The 23,037-nt window shown below is 38.4% G+C and overlaps 1 protein-coding gene across 6 annotated transcripts; it reads right to left on the reverse strand.

The window, feature by feature from the left end:
• Positions 1–2,464: 2,464 nt before the first annotated feature.
• On the reverse strand, positions 2,465–22,678 carry SSX2IP (SSX family member 2 interacting protein). 6 transcript variants are annotated; one of them, XM_012575221.5, is made up of 15 exons: positions 22,545–22,678; positions 22,179–22,297; positions 15,764–15,897; positions 14,883–15,049; positions 14,440–14,640; positions 12,691–12,801; positions 11,313–11,448; positions 9,697–9,772; positions 9,448–9,619; positions 8,521–8,671; positions 7,207–7,343; positions 6,627–6,794; positions 4,482–4,590; positions 3,524–3,644; positions 2,465–3,344 (listed from the first exon to the last, which is right to left on the reverse strand). In XM_012575221.5, the coding sequence occupies exons 3-15, from the start codon at positions 15,804–15,806 to the stop codon at positions 3,194–3,196; spliced, it is 1,743 nt and encodes a 580-aa protein (XP_012430675.4). In that variant the 5' UTR covers positions 15,807–15,897; positions 22,179–22,297; positions 22,545–22,678; the 3' UTR covers positions 2,465–3,193. The 6 variants fall into 6 exon arrangements, with proteins under 6 accessions (XP_012430675.4, XP_030134946.4, XP_030134945.4 ...); XM_030279086.4 differs by having other exon boundaries at positions 7,204–7,343; XM_030279085.4 differs by having other exon boundaries at positions 7,204–7,343; positions 22,454–22,567.
• Between the last annotated feature and the right edge of the window lie 359 nt (positions 22,679–23,037).

A 23,037-nucleotide genomic window follows, 5' to 3' on the forward strand; every position in this document is an offset into this window, starting at 1 on the left:
AACACTTCTTCTGAGGTCAGCTTTTGGTACAACTATGTCAACATTTCATATCTTCTCATCAACTTCTCTTGCAAATCAGAAAAAAATCTAAAACTAAGATGCCTAATAAGGCTTCACAGACAAAAGCTTAGAGATAACTGCAGACTTAAAAAAGAAAAAGCTGCACCTGCACAATAACCAAGCTAATTCAACATGCACAGTATTGCCATTATTGTGCATATACTTCCATTTTCCTTTCAAGAATAATGTGATTCTATTGGTATTATCTAGATATATCAGTTACCTTGACCTGGCTGAAACGTACCTGGACACAGAACAAGCCCTAGAAAGTAAGTTAGAATGTAGTCTGTTTTTTCTTCTGTCCTGATACAAGTGAAGTCGAGCATGCCTGCAGAATCTGGTGGAAGTTTTCCAAAGCAGGAAGACAGCTGTTTTGTATGAAGAAAGTTCTCTTGAGAAAAATGAATTAGGTTTTTCTGCTATACAGTCTGTATTGCAGGAGCTATATATTGTACAGGTGTCAGGAACTGGGGATGAAAGGGGGAAAAAAATTAACAGCTCCAACATAATCCTGGAAAGTAAGTACTCATACCTAATCAGACTGATACTTATGGTAAAATCATGCTCATCACAGACTGAAAAAGCAGCAATGAATATAGTATTTAAAATTTTTTGTGAAACACCAGTTTAAGAAAACCACTCGTCTTTTCAATACCATGCATGAGTAGCTAACGATAGCTGTACTGTCATCACCTGCTGAGAGTCTCCACTTCTTGTTCCTTAAGAAGAGCACCGACTAGATTATTTCAAATATGCACCTATGTGAAGTGACAAACCTGTATCACATTCCTGCAGGAAGTCTCCCCCTTTGCTCTTCAAGTCTGAGTAAGAACGATCCTGCAGCTGTTTCCAACAGCTCTAAGTACCACAGTGTCACCCTCTGCAGAACTCATACCATTATTAGCAGTAGTTTCAGATTTAAAATCTTCCCAGGCGCTGTATATAGAGAAATCCAAAAACTCTAGCTATGTTTTACTTTACACTGATGGGACTGAATCTGTACTCCAGACTTCCAGCCCAAGTCTGAGGCCAGCTCAGGGCTCAACTGGATACACCCTTCTAGCACAGGTAGTTCTTCCATGAAGAGTCACACGCATTTCTACTTCTGTAAGACGGGTTACAGAACTCTAAAGCTAAAAAATATAAAATGTTTATTAATTGCTAATCACTCAATAGGCAGAAACAAGAGTTTAAATAGGTTAGTTATTTTATTCTTCAAGGCATTATTAGCCTAAAAGTTACTTTCATAAAGAAAACCAGGCTGAAGAAGGAGGGCCCAAGTAAAGCAAACACAATGAACAGTCCCAGTGGGGCATCCATGAGCACACAGTGGAACAGCAGCAGCCCCTGGTGGCATCTGGATCCTGCCTCAGCCACGGAGAGCTGCAGTCACTACTGGCTTGAAAATAATCCTGCTTGCAGAGTTCTGTTTCCCCTTAATATAAAAACTCTAAATACATTAAATTTTCACTTAGGTTTTTTGAATATGTATTTATTCTTCCACGAGTAAAATTCACACAAGAGCTGCCCAACAGCTGAGAAATGTGAAACCAACAGGAACTGTACCCTGCTAAGAAGCAGGAGTGACCGACATGACTCTGAACACCCATTTATTGAGCAAGAACAGGAGAAACAGAAAATATGATGTTGTGTTTCCAACCTTACTACCCATGCAGCAAGAAGCCCACCAAGATATTGGTATAATCATTATATCCACTTCTGCTCCCTTACAGGTGCTATATGAAAACCACACCAGTATCATCCTTTGCAGTTTACATTGGCTACTATTTCATCTCAAGCTGGAACTCAATGGACTGAATTCACCAGCAGAAACTGCAGCCTTTTACCTCAGTTTCTTCAAGAACTGCAGTTTCTCCTCTCTGTATTATCCTACTGCTATTTTCCAGGGAATCCAATCTCTATGCTCCATCCAACTCCGAAGTCAATGGGCAGAGCAGCAATGCATTTTCAGTGAAGGATTCTAAACCTGATTAATTTCCCACCTCTGACCCCAAGAAAGGCAGTTTAAGCTCAGACATCTTCCAAAAGGCCAATTACTCAAGGATCAGAGCTATACAACTGATCGCACATGCAGAGCTGTGTATGACCACATATCACAAAAACCCAACAGGAGAAGATAGATTTATACTGGGCAAGGAAAATCACATGCACTAAGTAAGGTGAAGGAGACCTTGAAACATCTTGCCTCTAATTTGGCTATTTTTATTACACTGTAAACAAAAGAGACTTCCCCAAGGCTACACAAAAAATAAAAATCTGGAGTCAATTAAAACAAGAAAACCCTAACAAAATACAAAACCAGCACCAGATTTGTATACATTGTATGTAGCCCTATAACCATGGTAGCTTAAAAGTTTACAGCACATAAACCATAGAACCAGGGTTTTTTAGAATAGAATTACACGTTTATTGTTCACATTTGAAATACTTTGGTTCCTGACTGAACCATTGAAAGTCCTAATGGATCTGTAAACTGAGTATCACTAGAAAACAATTTAAAATGTCATGTAAAATAATATTATGTATGCATGTGTTTCATTTCATGGTTTCTCAGTATAACCACTTGTTCTATTTACAAATATATAAAGATTTTGCACTTTAAATCATTGAGATATCAAAGAGGTATTTTCAAACCACACAATAAATATAGAACCTGTTTTGTTAAAAATCTACAGTATACTGTACATTCAAGTCGAGGCAAAAAAAGGATTTAATGCCAGTTACAATTGAGACATAAATGAATGTTTCCAATAATTAAACAATTTCTAAAAGTGCTATCTCTGCCTGTGATGAAAGGTAACATTTGGAACCAGTATTTCATTACAGTCAAAGTTTCAGACCATTGCTTTATTCACAGAACTAGAGCTTCTGTTACTAGAAAAATATCAAAGCTTTCATATATTCTTAAATTTTCTTTCAAGGGTTGCAAGAAAGAGGCAAAAAAAGGTCTAAAAAATAAAAGCCATGTGCACACACATAGAAACACACCACAATTCAGATCACCACATAATCCTTCAGAAGAATGATCAAACTCACAGCATTGTGTTTCATTTAGAATGATAAGTTTATGAACTTGTCCCTAACAAAAATCCCAGCAGGCAACCCTAGAAGTCTAAGGCAGCTGTTCCATGTGCAAGTTTCTACATAGAGTGCCAAGTCCAGAGTCTTCCCATGACTTTGTGCATTCTTCAGTTTCTTCCTTGTCATCACTTTCCACCCACAGATTTGGCTTGTTATCTGCTGCAGGTTTTTCTGATGCAACACTGGAAGCGGAAAAAGAAGTTACAACGCAAATAAATAATGCTTTGAATGGAAACAGTATTGTTCTTATGATAAAATGTTTAATATCCTTGGTTATATATCAAACATAAGCTTTAGATTATGCTGTGCTCTACATACAGTTCAGCACTTTACAAGCCATCTACAACATTGTTTCACAAACCTGTTTTGTGTAATATACTGAGATATCTGGCAAGGTTCTGGTGAAACAGTAGGACTCAACACTGAGGGAGGTCTTCTTTGCCGAGATGTAGACCTCATTAAACGAATGTCTGGGTCAGAACCTAAGAGAGACACACATCAGTTAAACTGCAGTCCACTGGAAATAAACAAGCCCTTCAAGGGTTTGTGAAAAAACCAACCACAAAGATCTTAAAGCAGAGCTATAACAAACCTGTAATTGATATATACATGGGATAAAATATTTAAAGTACTTGTAATGCTATTGCATGAAGTTATGTTAAAATTAGGACTCTACATTTGAAAATGCAGCATTTGCATGCACAGCTACCAATGCAAGTAGTCAGATGAAGTCACTCAAGTGTAGTGTCTGACTTTACAATTGATAAAGCTTTTTTATTCCTGAAGTAAATACTTCTCCAGCATGCACAGACAAAACACCAACATGAAAACCTGCGAACTTCCCAGAATATAGAAAACAAAACCAAAATGAAGTTAGATATCTTACTGTTTACATGAACCTAACCATCACTCAAGTCAATGGAAAAGACATGGCAAACTTAGCAGGGCCAGATCAATCCCTTCTCACATTCGGATTTCAAAGCTTTTATATTAAGTGGAAAACCAGAATGATTACATGTTCTACAGTATTTATGAAAGCACCTGAAAGTTACCTGCTGTGCTGTCAGGTATTTGATATTCACCAGATTGTTTCACAAATATAAATTCACTACATAAGTAATTATCAAGAAGGGAGTTACAATTTGCTTTTTCAAAGGAAATTTTGAACCATCAGTTGCCCCAACATTTAGAGGCATACAGATACATGGTAAAATTTTTCTTGAGATCTTTTTGGTTTTTGTTTTGTTCATACTTGTGACTTCAAGTTGAAAGGAAAAAAAAGAAACTGTGCAAGAACATAATTTGAACCAAATACTTGCTTCTTAAGAAGGCACTTGGAGTTGTCATCTTTTCAGACTTGCAATCAGCAGTCATACTTAAGAACTGGTGCTTCAGCCATGCTCCTCTATCTTCTTCAAATGCCTTTCTCTAAGAAAAGAAATGACAGTTTGCATTTATGACCACAGGAAAAAGCCTAGCCCACATTAAACTGATGCTATTCTATTTCAGAAAGACAAAGTTGTAACATGTCCATGTCACTAAGGAGAGCCAGCAGCTTAACATGGCAAACTCTGTCTGTGAGCAAGCTTTTGAGCCCAGCGAGGATTGGCTGAGGAGGCACCTACAGCCAAGTCCTACAATTTGTTCCACAGAGGTCTGAGCAATCCTTGCACTTCACTACTCTACACTCCAGTGACACCATCTCCTGTGCTCCCCATTCAGAGCAGCACTGCACCTCTTGCAGCAGCCCTCATCCAAGGCAGCTACCAGGAACAATTACTTCTTAAACCTACTAAACAGGAAAAAATTACACTGAAAATATCCCCGATTGCTTCTGTCTAAAACTGGGGCAAGAAAAAAACCAGGCTGTTTCACTTTCCAGCCCCTCTGAGCACAGAAAAAGAAAATAATACCTAACAGACAACCTCCAAGAGATCCAATGGCTCTGGAATCAAGCAATAAGCTATTTCATCTCCAAAAGCCATCAGTGAAACAGGATGCTCCTATTCTGTGTCAGTAGAAAAACAGAGGAAGCTGAACTCCAACGCAAACTTTCACAAACACCTACAAAACTCACAGCATTTCACACCTCAGCATTCTGACAAGCTGAAGCATGAGCAGTTATGCTGCAATGTAGTCCTAAACATTTCCAGACAAATAATGTTATACGACTTTTAAAGCTGAATTCAATGGGCAACATGAAATTAACTAACTCACTAAAATGCAAATAAAATTAAATTAGTCATAATTTGTATTTGTTACCATGTGAACTATTGCAATCCCAGTAGCTTAAGTAAAATCTAGAGTATTTTATATTCTAGGTCAGACAGGTTGGCCAGTTAGCTCTGTATTCTGTCTCCAACAATGGCCACAAGAGATGCTATTTAGGAGCACAGTCACTTTCTGCAGTGCATTCCCTCACAGGTTCCCATTCTCAAAAGCCATTTGCTTATAGATACTGAAAAGCATTCCCTTGTGCTCCATTTTTATTATCTGTGTGTTACACATAAGCTCAGGCAACTGCTTTTTGAACTTCATAGTACACATTGCCTTTACAATCTCCTTCAAAAAAAAATCTAGAAGTCAACTACCTAGCTATAAAAAAAGCTACCTTCTTTGGTATATTTTTGATTTAATTCCAAAATTAAGAGTCCCCTCTAGTCCAAGCCTTAAGGGATTTGGTGAACAACAGTAGGGCTTTCGTCTGCTCAAACTAAATCCACAGCATTATAAATTTTAATCACATCCCACTCCAACTTTCTGCTCTGCACATCAAAGCAAGCTGTTCTTTAAGCAATAAACACCATTTCTTTTTTCCTGTCGTATCTATACCATCCTAGTTTCACAATTACATCATCATGACCTTTCCCTGCCAAACTTGTAATCCCCTTCATATTTTTGACCCTAACTATGGGCTAGACCAAAGGACATGTGCTAGAGCTTGTTCACAGACACATCTACCCTGACTGCCAATTGGCCAGCTTAACTACAAAACCAGAACAGATAATGACCCTATTAAAGAAAGCATAATAACTACTTGGTGTCTTTGCAAAAGTTATTGGTTTTCACCAAAGTTTGGAAATAACTACCTTTGAGATTCAACCCTGAGGCCAAATTTGACTGAAATTTGCATAGGCCTTACTTTTGTAGGAAACCAAACTTTACAAGTATCCAAGGGATTTAGTTAATAAATTTTGGAAGTACTTAAGATATTTCAAAAGCTGAAACAAAAATAGTTTGGTTCCAGTTGCAGAAACTCTATTTTCCAACATACACAAAAACTTTGGCTTCTTCAATTGCCAAGAGAATGATCTTCCAGAACAACCAGAGCTATGTTTTATACAGTATGGCAATGATCTTTCTCTATAGACATGAGAAACAGATATTGCTGGATGGCTGCACTTCAGCACATACAAAAGAAAGACTTGTAATCCATCTTCCATAAGAACTCCCTTTCCTAATACCTCAAGTCCTAATCTAATAGCAGCTTCTGTAAAACTTTTTCGTTCCTTCTCAAAGTTCTTTTTTTGTTCTCGAAATAGTCTCCATTCTTCCTGAAGGCGCTCTCTTTCTTCCAACAAGTAGCAGTCTTGTAGTAACAGAGTGGTGTCATCATCACATGTAAGCTGTTGCTATAGATACAAAGCAACAAAAGACAAAATGTTAATTTGGGAGTGACTTAAGAGGTACAATATTTCCACATTTTCAGTTTTATTAGAAAATGGTTGAAGTTTAATTTGGAAACAACACAGTAGATAGCACGTGGGTGAATAGTGGGGGCAGATTTCAGATAGCAACCAAAATGTCCCTGTTCAGACAGCCCCACCTTTGTTTAGCCTCCAAAATTATTCCTGCCAGGAGGAATAGTCCTTAAATTATTAACCAAGCCACTAGCACAGTTATTATACTCAGACCACCCACTGAGTTGTTTTATTTTAAAAGCATGATCAAGGAATGGAGAAAGGCTCAGAGGCAAGAACAGCGGAACATTAAATAAAATACGCTTGGATTCAATCAAGAAAATAAAAAAATAAAGCCTACCACCTGTAAGAGCTGTTGCTGAGTTCTGATCATTTCTTTACATTGCTGAATTTCTAACTCCAGCTTTTCAGTTTCTAGCTCATGGTCTTCTCTTGAAATTACATCTTTTTCATTCAAAGCTCCTGAATGTCCACGTGACACTAAGAGAGGAAAAAAGCATCTTTAAAACAAATTTAAAAAACCCCAACACCTCATATCAGAGACTCCTTGGAAGAGCAAAAGGTTTTAGACTATTTGTTTCAGCCTGAAAGACAGATACACAGTGTACTCCAAAGCATTCCTATCAGAGACAAGAGCTCCAAAATTGGTGCTACACTAATAATTAGCCATCAAATCTGGTTTAAAAAAAAAAAAAAATCAATGAAAACATGGCTTTTTCACATTCCCCAAGGTAAACCAACCATCTGCATTGAAAAGAGTGTCACAGAAAATCCTTGCTTGTTTCAGCTGTCATTTAAAAGAAAACTCAAGACAGCTAAAGATTTTTTTTTCACTGACATGCTGTTAGCCCATTCTTCTGAGTCCATTTTTGAAGGGCTTGTGTGTTCATAAAAATATGACAGTAACTATATTTATCACAGATATAAAAAGAAAGCCTTTTCCTTCAAGTCCTGTGAAGGAGAAATGGAGCTAACAAACATTGGATGCACGTTTTAATTCCAGTAAGGTAATGAATTACAGGAATGGTTGTATTTTGTACAATTACACACTGGCTTATTTAGCTCAATGAATAGCTAAATCACAGCGATTGTAATAAGCCCAGTTTTGATCCCCTAAAGCCAGTATTTGAACATTAATAGAATCCTAAAGGGTTATTCTATGGTCATTCCTATAAACTAAAAAAAAAAACCTAGAAGATGACTCCAAAAAAAAGCAAACAATTGTAACATTTTTCCTGATGCTTATTTTTCAGTTAGTTACACTAAATATAAAGTATTACAAGTGTTCTTGAAATCCTTTCTAGGGTGTAAACACACTGTCAAAGGCCATCTGCTCTTTTATTTGCAACTGCATGCATGACCTTCTCAATCTTACTCGACAGCAAACAGTAGTGGCTGCATTTACTTGCATGGGAAAATAATACTAGGAAAGAATTTTATATATTTTTAGCTGTCTTAATGCTGTTTAACAGCTGGAAATGAGGAGAGTCCAGCACCATACCATCAGCTGGTTTGTTTTAGAATGCCACAAGAAGTCTGAGAGGATGTGGCAAGACTAGGCTCTTTAGAGTGAATTATTTTTCATCCAAGTGCCACATCTGCATTACTTTTTCCAAAATGTATTTTATAGGTATAGGTAATGCTGTTAAACACCAACCTTGGTTATCCAGCTTTTCAACGTGATTTTTCAACATTCGCCACTGTTTTCTAATGCTATTGGTAAGCTGCTCTCGCACAGTTTCACAGGATAATTCCCACATATTCTCTTTATTTAATTCCCCAATATCTTCCTCCTGGTCTGACAGCACCTGTAAAAGCAGAAATAAGAAGCTGCAAATCATTTCACCCCTCCAAATATGTGTATTTGTTTACATAAATATGTGCACAGATTCAATTTACTGAAGAGAAGGAAAACCCTTACATGAAGATTTTTCCATCCAGGGAAATTTTCGTCTCGGAGTTCAGCTCCCTGACAGCCTAATGCTGAGGAGGCAAGTGACTAGGCAGACCCCAGAACCCCTCAACAGAGACTGTGGGTCAGCTAGCAAGACTCAGTCACTCACATCTTCAACCTGGACAGGCTCAGCCTGCTGAGTTCTGCTGTCAGACTTAGGCAGCAGCTGCCCCAGTATGGGGACAAGTCATCCAGTCAAGAAGAGTACTCACACCTTAAAAAGGAGGTGACAGAGAACCTACATGGCTGTTCTACACAGCCATGGCAGTAAACTGCTCAATAAAAACATCCTGTGTAAAGAAATACTTGAAATCTGGAAACAAACAAAACCCCCCAGGCATCCAAAATCCAGTATTTTGCATTGCAATATAGAATTACATACCAGTAACTACTGCATTTACATTCATTCAGAGAATATTTTCCAGGTTTTAATTTACTTACTGGAAAGAATACACTGTGTATTGCTCAGAGAGAGCAGAATATTTATATGGATATTGGATGAATTTCACATAAAGCACATGATGTAGAATCCATTGCAATGTTCAGAAGAAGTTTATTTTCAATAACTATCAAATTACTCCAGTACTATACCAAAGTACTATGGAGATTTAATTTTAACTTAATATTTACCAGCCCATCTTCAGGTCTTTCTTTAGGTTTTTGTTTCTGTGGTGGAAGAAGTGAAATAATATCTTTCTTCATTTGCTGAAGAACCTTCTTTAGCTCAGTATTTTCGAGTAAAAGCTGTTTTTGGCGTTGTTCATAATCACTTAACAGAATTTTGTACATTTCTTCTTCGTTTCTGGAAGAAATAATCTTACAGTAACAACATAACAGCTCTCATACATGCTTCAATTAATGTTGGTCTAAGACAACTACCTGGCTTCTGTCTTATCAGTCCTCCATGCACCTCTCTTCCCATCAGCTCTACCAACATAATTTAGAACTTCCATAGCTACAAATGAAAAGGATATTTCAAAATGTGAAACAATATGCAAATGGATAAAGATTTAGATGACATTGCATTTACATGTTATTATAAAAAGACCACATTACTCAAATAACCCCCTCAATCTTCAGACTCGTATGAAACCACATGTAGTCAAAGAAAAAAAGTTTTTGTGTTTGGAAACGCAGAAGGATGTATTCTTATCCCATCTTATCTTTTTTTATTAATTTCTTAATTACACCTTCATCCCTATTTCAACCTTTATATCAATGTATCAACTCTATGCTCATTCTGGCAATAATGCCAGTTTTATCTCCTGTTTAAGGTAAGGAACTTATTAATGTTTCATAAAGTATTCCTCAAAACTTCTCTGTCCATGTTTGAATACAAATAAAATAAAAAGAACAACCCCAACCACACCAACAACAAAACCCCAAACTACAGATTGGTGGTCCAAGCTAGTTAGTTATCAAGCAAACAGTAACTAGTTTTAAACCTCTGCTATTTTCACCTGACTGATACTTGAACTAGTACTAGCCATCAGAAGTCAAGAATGTTTAAGTTTTCCTGACCTCAGAGTGAAGTTTCTAGAGCTTACTGAAATTATATCTAAAGACTTTCCACAGCCAAAATAGGTGATCCTCCTACTGTGTCCTAATCTACTTTGGCTTAAGCACAAGGACTTACAGAAAAGTAAGTAAGCAGAAAACCATATTGGCAACAACAGGAATAGTTTTCTTCTAGTTTAGTGAACTAAAGGAGCTTACAGCTGGCAAACATCTGAGTTTGAGGGTGGCAGGTGGACAAGAGCAGGACTTCCCTTCCACTGGAGATATGTTATATAAATACTTTAGGCCAGATATATGAACCAAAAGGTTTTTTTTTTATAAATACCCATTTTCAGCCATTTTTCACCAAAAAAAATATTTACAGTAAATAGCACTGATAAATGCCTTGAACACAATTTTTGGGCAGTACAACATACAAGTACTCATAATAAGGGAGATTTGGTTTCTCCTCATTTCACATAGTACAGGATGGTACATCTGCCTTGTGTTACTTCCTCTCAAACATCTCCTTACTTGTGCTAACCACAAGTAGGGTGTAGGACCTCCAGAGTAAAAGCTCATGCAGTGTGCATTCCTGATGGTAACTGCTTGAAACAATACAGTCTTTGTGACATTATCCAAAATCTTGTGATAGCAACAGTAGCAAGAAAATAGAGATGGCTCTAGCATAGGCATTGATTCCTATGGAATCCTAGGAATAACTTTTCCTTAGTAAGGAAAAAAAATACAACCCCACCTCATTAGGTAAAGATCAGCATTTGGTTTATGCTTGGTAAGGGATCTTATGAAACACAATGTAGAAAAGTCTTACACATCAGTTAACATGAAATATTGCATCTTTTCTTTAACATTCTAATATCCAAATAAAATCTGCAAAGGGCTGCATTGCCTTTAATGATAAAAATGCTTAAAATTGCCTCTGGTTAACATACAGAATATGCTAATTTTGCTGTGGTAAAATTCAAAGAGCTACTTACCTAACTTTTTGTCTTTTTTATTCATGACTAACTGATGTAACCGCTCCTTTAATTTGTTATATTCTCTCTCTTTCCTCTTCATATCATGATTGTATTGTGTAGCTCTACTTGAAATTATGTTCTGTAACTTCTGAACCTAAAAGCAATGCCACAAAAGGCTGTTTCTTCAATTAAAGTATAAACATAAATGTCTTCAGAAAATCAAAACACATGAGGCAAAACAAAACTTCTATTAAACTGTTCTTCTGGTGAAAGGAAGTGACAAAAGGAATTAGGAGAGCTCTCCCACCCCATGGACTCTGATCTCAGACTTATCTCAAGGGAGGTAGTTTTTTTTCAGCAGAAACCCATATCATAAACAGCAGATTATACTACTAATTCCTCTGAAGTAAAACTGAATTCATGTTCTGATAAGTCACAACATTTAATGCCTTTATTGAACAGAGCAGAGAAAGATTTATCTTTACTTTCAGCAATACATGTTCAGGATCTAGGTTTACACCTATCCTAAAGCATGCTTGTCAGGCTTACACTAAAAATAAACTCCTCTTCCTTGGGGCATCAGGACACTGAAAGACCATTTGGTCTAAAAGATCATTAAAACATCATAAAGAAAATTTTTGACATGTACTATTAACTCCTAGGGTTGTATTATTTGGGTTTTTTTAATTTTATGATTTAACCTTACCAACATACAGCACATTCAGTATTTTAAGCTGGAACTCTAGGAAGTACACTAGGAACAGTTAGTACTGTTATTCCCAACTGTATGAATATGTTTATGAACACAGGACATACACAGAAACTTAGAGGAGCCACATTCACAAAAACATAGAAGCCATGTGAAGTACAATGCTAGGGAAGGAGCATAAAGGAAACAAATGCCAAACTAAGAAGTGTCAAGGACGCCAAAGTGTTTTATGATCTTAATTGTTTCAAGATATTTAAGTTTAATGAGATATGAGATGGTGGTTTTGAGCTGGGCTCCTCCCCACCTCCCTTACAGGTCTTTTGCCCCCCTCTAAAATATAATAAGAAACCCTCAAAAGCATCTATACACAAATGTTTGAGTATGTGACTGAACCCTGTTGCCCCTCCTATTTTTTGATGTATCTGAACATTCTAAGATAAAGGTGTACAGAAAATCCCAGAAAACTGTACATCTGCATTTTTGCACTACTCTCTACCACTGTTGTAACTTGGACCTATTCCTTATAGAACCTATTTATCCATATGCAACATGCCAGTCAACTTGAAAGACAACATTTACCAAACAAAAAACCACATTCAAAATGAGCAATTACAAGACTCCGTGCATAAAAAAAAATATTCTTCAATATCTATATAATGACTTGTGTTAATGTACAAAACAACTCACTTCATCCTTTTCATTTTTAAGTAACTGGTGCAAATTTCTGTTCTTGCTTTGCAGTTGTCTGTCTTTTTCCTGAAGCCCAACTATTTCCCTTTTAGATAATTCCAACTGTTCCTAGAAAAAGTGTTGATAGTTCAGTATCAATAAGAATTAAAAGCATAAGATTTAAAAAAAACCCCAACCAACCAAAACAAACAACCCATGTTAACCAAACTGCCAAACCACCTCACATGAGATGTGGCTTGGTATTGAACAGGTATTATCTTTTACAGTTAGGACTTTTTCATTAAGGCAGGATTCTATAAGCATACCTGTACTGTGAGAGTAAGGTGGATATTAAGCAACTTCTATGAATTTGGAACTACAGTTTTACTAGAGCATTTCTGTTGAATAATCAAGGGTACAACACAGATATACAGACTGTGACCATAACAATGCAAATGGAATATTTCACATATACAGAGAAGGCTAGACAGATTATCTCATTAAAACAGACAATGCAAAACTAGCATTTTAAAAAGTTTTGCCTATGAATGACTCTCAGACCTGAAACTGGCAGCTTAAATGACAAGCCAAATACAAACTTTTCTTTCATATGCGTACTGAGGTACAAATGTGTAGGCAACAAGAACTTCTAAACACACCACAGTGAAATACAGGGGACACAATTGTGGAAGTCAAGAGGATTGCTGTATGGTAGCTGAAAGAATCTACATGAGGAGCCGCACAAGCTGACAGCCAATTAGATGCCCTGGGATTCATGTAGTACTAAGAAGATTTCGCTCTCTCCCCTTACCGCTATTAATCTAGGGAAAGCAACTGGAATGTTCTAGAACCTAACATTTTACACTGTTAGTATAAAAATCAGTGCAGTTTGATTACTTTTAATTTCATCAAAATCCTTCTACATGAATGATCAATCTCAGCAAAAGAGCTACTATGATTTTGAAAATCTACAGTAATATTTTTCAAGGAGACAGTGCCAACCAGTCCAAGTGAAAAGCAAACCTAAAAAAGCACTGAATCATGCACTGAAATAGTCTCTTTTTTTATATTTAATTTTCTTGACAGAACTAAGTCTTTTCTAATATAACTGCACATACAAGTGCACCCAGGAACTTCCAATATATCAGCTACTCCACAGGGACTGGCCTTGAGCATGTGTTTATCCCGTGATAAAATGAAGCTTAGTAACTTGTGGTTTGATAACACTTTCTGAGCAATTCTTACAAAGAGACTTTGTAGTTGGATGTTCAAGGAATCCAACAACAAAAAAAAACACAAAGAAAAAGCTAATGATATGAAAAAAGAATAATAAAAGCCCTTCACTAGAAGAGTTATCTGTGCTTTTACTTGTTACATTGGGAATTTATATTTTAGAGCTAGGCATTCCCTTTTAAGCAATACTAAATGATACTAAACTGAACGACTAAATTTAAGCACTACTAAACTGAAGTGTTTAACACTTTCACCCAGTGTACATTAACACTCCCCACTTAAACCATCTTCCCCCTTCCTTAATTAAGGAGGTTAAAATTCTTTAAACTCTTTAATTCTTTAATTATTAACTATTTTTTCATTTACTTGAAGGTATTTTCATTTGGAAAAAAAGACTTCCAAAATCCCCAAAATGCACATGAAAATATAACTGCAAATTAGTATTGGGTAGAAAAAAAAAAAAGAAAGAAAAAGGACTTGCTGTTAAGACTGTAGAGAGCTGCATAATTCTAGTGGAATGATCTTGTTTTCTACCTTTAACTTAGCATAGCAGTTTTGCAAGTGATCCATATCACTTCCCAGTTTCAGATGCTGTATTTCTATTTCTTCCTGAGCTCGAAGGTTCTTGTGCTGCAGTACAAGCAATTCATTCATACAATTTACCATAGATACTAAATTTAATTCTTTTCCTTTGGACTCCGCATAAATAGAGGGAAACCCCAATGTTGTTAATTCCTGGTAAAAGACAAGGGGCAAGAAAGGGGGGAAATGAGATCAATAACTGGATCAATCTCCCACCGTTATCCAAAAGACAAAAACAGTATCGGGTGAAATCCTGTATGAAGAGGGAAAATGTGACTCTTACTTCCCCACCAACTTCAGCTTCTGGGCACTGAGGAAGAAGCCAGTCAATCTTTTTTACTACAATTGATTGCATGCAGGTGACAATCTCCAATAAACAAAAAGATCTGGCTTACCCTATCAATATAGGATATACTCTGTTCAATATTCTCTTCTGTGCAGAAGGCACTGAAAAAGCTGTGCATGTTTTTGGATGAAGGCAGTGACAAGCGTAGCACTTGTGAGCTCATGCTTGTAGGAGATGTCTTTCTTTCTGAGGTATATAGAAATGTATTTTGGCTATCTAGAAGTTAAACATTAAAAAGAAATCAGTTATTATTTTAATATACCACATAAAATCAAACCCTTATATACTCAAGTTATTACTTAGATTCTAGAACTCAGAATTTGATCTAGAAGGACATTTAAACAATTCACAACATATATAAAACAGAAACTTCCACTGAAGATTTAGACTCAATAACACTTTAAAGTGTTGTACCTCTCAAATTTTACTCTTCCACCAAGAAAAAACTGACCACACTTCCTTTTTATTGACTTACTACAACACAGGTGCAAGAGATGTGCATTCAGCAAAATTCTTGTAGAATGTATGGTATTATTAAACTTATTAAGCGTATGTTGTAATTTACTCTTCCACTAGGCAGAAAGAGGCAAGAAAATATTTATTCCTTTAACAAATTTGTAACCAATTTATGAAGAAAAAACTATAGAACAAGTAAAGAAATCTCTGAAAACACAAGATACATCAATAGGCATGATTGTAAAAAATAAAATGTGACTTCAAGTTCTTAACCTTTCCATACATGTGCAAGTACAGTATTTTACATCAGCATTTCTCTAAGGACTCAATCCAAGAAAAAGCACTGTCTGTATTATTTACCATGCTGCTTAAATACTCAAATATGTCATGCACAGAACTCCAATCTCTCTCTGGCTGCTATAAGATCACTGGTTAAATCAGCAAATCAACTAAATTCAAAATATTCCCAGTTACCTGATGATAGCACTGGCACAGTAATAGTCCTCCAATCTCCCATAGCAACAGAGTCAGGCTGGGTACCTGAGCAACTGGTTCAGCAGCAAAGTATTCCGTACAATTGCTGGCAACGTGTGTTACGTAGGCATCTCCTAAAATAGCAGGAGCATTTCAGATTAACAAAAGCAGCTAATACAGTTAGAAGGTTAAAGAAGGCACAGGAGAGTGACTACTGAACTTGAACCACATGAAATTTACACTAAATTTGGGAGACAGTAAGCACAGTAAATTGTATACTGTAAAAATTATGCATCTATCTATATTTAGCCTTAACTGTCTTGTAAGCCATAAACTAAAGCAAAAATGCCATGCACACATGAACATTAAGACCCATAGACAACTAGTTGTTTCTGTTGATGTACATCAGAGAAAACAGAGCAAGCTAAGTATTTTTTCTGCCATATATAACCAGAAAGCAATTTTATTAACGTATTTCCGTCCAAATGGGATCATTACTTAAAGAGATGTATTACAAAGGCTCTAGAGAGGACATATTGGCAGAGGGTAAAGGAGCTTTTAATAAATATTTAACCATTTAAAGTAACTTAGACACTTAATAATATTGCCTTTCCCTAGCAAGTTGTTTGCTTCCTTGCAGAAACTCCAAAACTTGATGGAAACAAATAGGAGAAGCCTTACCCTGTTGGCACAGGCACTCAGTACAGCACTGTCCCTCTGGAAACCAAAGGGAAGCCACACACTCGAAAGAAAGAGCAAACTGATTGTCCCCTCACCCCACCTCCACCACACAGTAAGAAGGCACATAATAGCATTAGTTATCTCTCACTGCTGGAAACTTTAAATCCAGCTCGGATGATAAAGATTTGGACAGCACAACCCATCAGCTGTTAGGGGAACAATGATACTTCAGGCAAACAAACTTTCCACCTGACAGAAGGCCCCTTTGTTTCAACCAACACTTGGAACAAAGTCTAAAGTCTGTTTTAGATTTATTCAGTAGATTTTAGAGCAAAGGGATGTTCTTCCCTAACCCCTTGCTAATGTTCCAATAAACACACTTTGGCTAAGCAGCTTCTATATTTCTGACACCAAAAGCTTGTATTTTTATCACTGTGGAAAAAACATCATTTGGGTGGGGAAAGAAGGGGAGGGATGGGGAGAATGTTTTGTTATCCCTAAGGTCTCTTGAGAACAAAGACACAGTAAAAATCCTTATCAAATGACAAAGCATAAAATACAGTGTCCAAAGAAACACCAAGTTTTTAAGAGATCATACTGGTGCACAGTCACATTACAGCACGCTCAGCACTAAAAAAACACCTCTAAAAATCATCCAGCTGAATGAACATTTTTTCCCAGGCTCATAAACATACATGGGAAAAAAGGTAAACAGTTATTCCTCGCATGTGTTGTAATTCAGCAGCTCCTGAAAACTTTCAGATGAGAAAGTACACATAAGACAGCAAGAAAACAGTCAATGTAATGATCTAGTTGCTGTTCATGTTAAAGAAATGGTGTGTTCTGCTTTCTCTCTACACTCGATTTATGTGTATTTTTCAATTTCCCCCCCTGTTAAAGCAAGATGTTCACAAATTAATCAGACAATAGTGCCTATAAGATGGAATTGAAAGTCAGTAAGAATTAAGAGGACACACTTCTTGCATGCTACTTTATTTCTGCTGGCTCCATCAGACAGATAAATGCACAAACATAAGAGAAAAAGGCAGCAAATCAAGGTACAAGTATGTTTTATTACTGACATCACAACTCTGCAATCTTATAACATTTTTCAAAAGATGATTGAGAACCTTACGATACAAATTCCATCAAGGACTGTTGGAAAGTCCACAAAAATACTTGCTTATCTCATTTTAGATATGCTGCTACTTCCAAACAAACTGGCTTTTATTCTTTAAGAGACTTCACCCACACTCCCTGAACATACAGCATTATCAACCCCCAGGTCTCTCTGCACTGACAGTACTATTCTGACACAGCATCTGTCACCCTAAACAATGTCTGACTGGAAGCAGCACTAATCCTGGTTTAGGAATGCAATGATTCTCTAAATGTGCACCCTGCAAGTCACACACAGAGCAGATGCTTGAGCAAGACAATCCTGTAGACAGGGATTTGCTATTGTTAATTCCCTACCAGGTTCAATGACTTGCCCAAAAACCTGTAACCACCCACTGCTTTCTAGAGGTAATTGCCCCAAGTGGCAGTGTCACTTCCTCTCCCAAGCCAGAAATTCCTGGAGGCTAAGACATGGATGGCTTGTGCAGAAATGAGCCTCTGGGACCCAACTTCAAAAGTGTGAATACAAGAGCAGAGCCACCTCACTGAAAAAAGAAATCTTGTACCAAACAAGAAGACCCCAACATACACCCTACTAAAATCAGAGTTTGCTTATACCAAGGACGTAGTAAACAAACCAAGGCATTTAAGTGCTAGTTGGAACAAGGGAAGTACAAAAACCCCAAGGAACTTTAAAAAAAGGACTGTCATGGTAATAACACACCAGAACTTCTCTGAAAGCCACTGCAGGAGTTTTGGAGCAAAAAGCCCACAGAAATATTTCCAGAAACTTCTAGATAATTCAATAAAAATACATCTCTCTTCTCAATAACATGACTAAAGTTCAAAATTAGTATATCCCATAAATTCAAAGAGCTGAAAGAAGCTGTTCATAAAATTACTGTCTTGTTTTGGGGGACAGGAGAGGAACTGGCAATGTGCCAAGATTTAAGACAGAAATCTGATAAAGCAAGCCTGAGTTCAGGCCACATAAAAACTTGAAAATCATAAGCAACAAGTAGAATTATAAACTTAGCACAAAACAGCACACTTAAAATTTCTAAATATCATGTTTAAACTTGAAAAGGAGCAGGTGTAACTGGGTTTGTAAAACACACTCAAACAACCGGCAGAGAATTGCCACAGTGCTGTGATCATATTGCACCATCTGGCCATCCCTAGCCCAGACAGGGTGTGACACAAGTGGGAAATGCAGTATCTGATAACCCAGAAAACTTCTACCCCTGCCAAGGTAGGGAGGCTATGGAAAGGCACCTCTGGAGAGGTGCAATGCCACAGAAGAAAGTTGGAAGTGTCAACATCAAGCAGAAATTCTCTACCATTCCTTCTCTGTATATTTCAAATACTACAGCTTGTGACATGCATGTGCTTCAACTTGTAAAACTGTGGGTGTACTTAGCATTTACTTGAAGACCAATGTGATTCTTTTCTACTAAAATAATACCCAAAGGGAGCTACGGAGCTGCTTAAAGCTTTTACACTTGTCTAGTAATCCACAGATGTCACACAGATGGCTTTTATCCGGATAGACAAAGAGACACAGAACTCTAGGTAAATTTAGGGTACATGCTAAACATGACATTGAAGGTTTACAAATACATCCCTGATAATGTCATGGTATATACTTGCTTAATTCATGTAATTGCCATAAAATTCCCTGCATTTCCTCCCTAGAGTTTTGACATTTATTGTCTCTCTACACAATTCCTGATAACAGTTTATCATTAGTACCAATATAGATATTGTATCCAGTGATGACGGCAGAGTAAAAAGTGTATCTTCCTCTAAAAATCTATTACCCTTATTTAATATTGTAATTTTAATGATGGCTCTTGCAATTAAATCTGAGCCCAGATTTTTTCCCACACTAAGAAAATTATGGCAATTTAATCATTAATCTATTAGCTCCAAAACGAGGGTGAAGAAATCTCTCAACTTATCCACATTCCATGGAAACTTTCAGTAATTGTCAAAAGTAGCATGAACAATCAAGTCAAACCTTTCAGCCTTTGGGTATCAAGTCTCCATTAATTCTGAATGCATCATACTCAAAAATCCCAACTATATTTCTCTCCTCCATTTTACTCAGAAAAGCAAATAGGAAAACAAATTAAAATTACCAAGGGTTTTAAGAAAATAAATATTCAGTCTTCTCAACACATAAAGTTACACAAGAATATACTCTTACATCTGATAAAATTCAGTGTTCAATGACTGTTCTGTCATGATCTTTGCCTCAAACACTCAGGTTACAAGGAATATAATCTGATGTACTACCTCAAGATTCAACTCTACATGCTATACACACAGAAATTCTGTTACTTCAATCACTGAAAAAATTGAAACACATGGCAACATTTTATCTGGCTCTCAAATTCCTACCTACTATCACTAAACAATAATTCTATTGTTAATCTCCAAAACTGCATTTCTCCCTTTGCATTCACAAGCCACTGACTATATGTAGCCAGAACAGAACATTCAGTTACCAATTCTCCCTATGTCACAGACAAGAGTACCTCAGAAACCTCTTCTGCATGTCCTCCTTCGTGAGGTCAGTTTTAGTCAAATGTTAAGGCTGTCTCTGCAAGCAGACAACTTTTTAAAAGAAAAGCAAACCACTATCTTATTAGTTCCTGAAGTTGGTGAGATGTTTACTGGGCAGAGCAAAAACTAGTATTCCAGGTACCAGAAATTAGGAAACTTACATGTTTCCCCAGCATGTAACCTAAAATTTAAATCAGGCATGGAATGCAAGAAGGTAACTACATTATTTCTCTAGAGATTACTTGGGAATTCAGGGAATAATTCTGTAAATTCCAGGTTTCTGTTAATCAAATGTCACAGAAAGACCTTACAACTTCAAACAAATGGGACTGGTGAAATGTCAGCAGACCTTCTGTGGAAGGAAGAAACACTAAGTTCTGCCACAGTGCTCTGGAAGAAGGAATCATGCAACACACTTGGGCAAGACAGCATAACTGGATTTTCAAAAAGCTTTTGACAATGTTCACTCCAAAAGCTCTTAAATCAAGATGCTAAGGAATTTATTAGTGACCGATTATAAAAGGAAAAGGGCAAAGTGTAGTAACAAGTTATAGGTGGGTGAGCAAAGTGTATGAAAGTCACAGAGACAAATTAGAGCCCAAAAGGGGTCTGTGCAGGCATCTCTCTATAACACATGACATACTCATCTACTATACAGAGTTATTCACAAAAATAAACATAGGTTGAATGCAAACCGCAGAAGGTTGTCCTCATACCAAACAAATGGATAAAAAAATCAGCAGCTGACATTCCACATCCATAAACACAAACTAACACAATGAAAAGGCCAACTCCGCTATGCACTTAAACCAACAGACTCTAGCTAGGCATTATCATGCAGGCAGAGATTCCAGTCCCTATGATTAGTTCTCTGGAAACAACAGCTCCCAGGGAGTCAACAGAACCCTGGAGCAGAGGACAGAAGAGACCACCAAAATGTCTCCCAATGAACACTAAGCTTCTGCACCTGAAATATCTCACAGAGATACAACCTTCCTTGAAAAAAAAGACAGAATGTACCTAAATATGGTGCAAGAAAGGTCAAGCAATGCTTTCACACAAGAAACTAATAAGCTGTGACTTATCAGCTAGAAGAGGAAACAGCTGGAGAAACAAGACCAACATACAGAAAACAAATCTTCTTTGCTTCTTTTAACACAGGAGTTATAAAGAACTCAATGAAGCATTCAGTGCAAAAGCTGGGAAATAAGGGCATTTTTTCCACATAAAACACAAACTGTGGTCTTGCATCACCATCAGTTGCTGAGAATACTCAATACATAAACTGCCTCCAATTTTTTGAAAAAAACATCCATCAGCATCTATTACATTTTAAAATACAGATGCAGCCTCTGATTAGAAATCCTTCAACTCCAGACTGCAGCATCTTAGGAGGATTCACAGATAAAAGCATTGCTGTACAACCAAACTATACTTAATGTCTTTTCCTTAGCATCTGCTGCCAGCTTCAGAACCGAGATTTTGAGACCTATGAGCCTGGTATTACCCTCTCCTGTGATCTTTCTGGTCCAAATTATAACTGATATTAGCATCACAGCTTTCCCCACCCCACCCCCCAAAAAAAAAAAAACTAGAAACAACATCTTTCCCCATAAACACCTATAATCTGAAATTCCATTCATTGTATCAAATAATTTCTCTAGGTTTCCTTTCTGAGTTCACTGTTAAAATTTACCTAATACTTTCACGTTATATTTCGAATACTTCTTATTTTAAGTCGTTGCCCTAAAATTCCTATCATACCTTGGCAGCCTACGGAGCTCTGCTTAACTACTTCACTCACCATCGCAAGCAGCAGCACATTCTACATAATCCGGGGATGGAGGAACACTACAAACTAGTCTCGCATTACGATTTGATCTTCAAATTTAAAGTAGCTTTGCTGCAAATGAATACAATTTTAAATAACGTTTTAAAAAAAGCCCAAGTCCCTTACGAAAGCTGCACTCTTCGATCACGTGAGCCGCCAGCTCAGCCCGAGCAGTCACCAATGCCCTGACTCAGTAGAAAGCTCCAGGGCTCTCACCTCCGAGCATCTGCCGCTTGGAGCTCCACAGACGGCAAACGCTGGGCCTCCAGCGCCGGGGAGCGCCGGCACGCCCAGCCCCGCCGCGGCTCGCCCTGTCCCCGCGGATCAGCCGGAGCCTGAGGGAAGGGAGCACATGTCAGCACCCACAGCCCGCCCGGGCCAGCGGCTCCTGTGCCCCGCACGGGCCCTCCCCCGGCCCGGGGGAGCCCAGAGCACGGCAGCGCCGCAGCCCCCGGGCTCGGCAGCGGAGCCCAGCAGAGCAGCGCCGGTACCTCCGCCCCGGCCGCCGCCGCAGCGCCCGCCGTTACCCGCTGAGCCCAACGCCCCGCCCGCCGCGGGGCGGAGGAGCCCGCGCACCCCCACCTGCCGGGCCGCAGCGAGCAGAGGGAGGGAAGCGGCTCCCGAGCGAGCCCCGCGGGCGGCGTGGCCCGGCCGGGCCCCGCGGCGTTAAACCGCGGCCCGCCCCGCCCCGCCCCGCCGCCATTGGCCGGGCGGTTGCCGGGAGACCGTAACGGCACCTGCCGGGCGCCTCCGCCACCTGCCCGCGGCGCGGGCCCGGCCCCTTGTGCCGGCGCTCTCTGCCCGTGTCAGAGGGCATTCTCTGTCGTTTGAAAGCGGTCTCCAAGAACGGGAAGGTGCCATGGGGTCTGCCCTGAGCCATCTCCAGGCTCAACAGTGCCAACTCTCAGCCTGAGGTGCAGAGCTGCTCCAGCTCCGAGCATCTCCGTGCTCTCCCAGCACAGCGCCGTTCTTGTGTGAGGACACGGAGCGGGGCGCGGGGCTCCGGGCGGGCTCTCACGGGAGCGCAGAGGGAGAATCCACTCCCTCGACCTGTTGGCTGTGGCTCTCTGGATAC

The sequence above is a fragment of the Taeniopygia guttata genome, chromosome 8 (genome assembly GCF_048771995.1).
Source record: "Taeniopygia guttata chromosome 8, bTaeGut7.mat, whole genome shotgun sequence".
Taxonomy (NCBI): domain Eukaryota; kingdom Metazoa; phylum Chordata; class Aves; order Passeriformes; family Estrildidae; genus Taeniopygia; species Taeniopygia guttata.

Excerpts from the sequence above, each read along its gene's own strand:
- SSX2IP (XM_030279086.4), bottom strand. The coding sequence starts at position 15,806 with ATGGGAGATTGGAGGACTATTACTGTGCCAGTGCTATCATCAG. Across the intron at positions 11,449-12,690 it reads TTAAAAATGAAAAGGATGAA|GTTCAGAAGTTACAGAACAT; the intron begins GTGAGTTGTTTT and ends CATTGCTTTTAG. Across the intron at positions 9,773-11,312 it reads TAAAAAAGACAAAAAGTTAG|CTATGGAAGTTCTAAATTAT; the intron begins GTAAGTAGCTCT and ends TTTCATTTGTAG.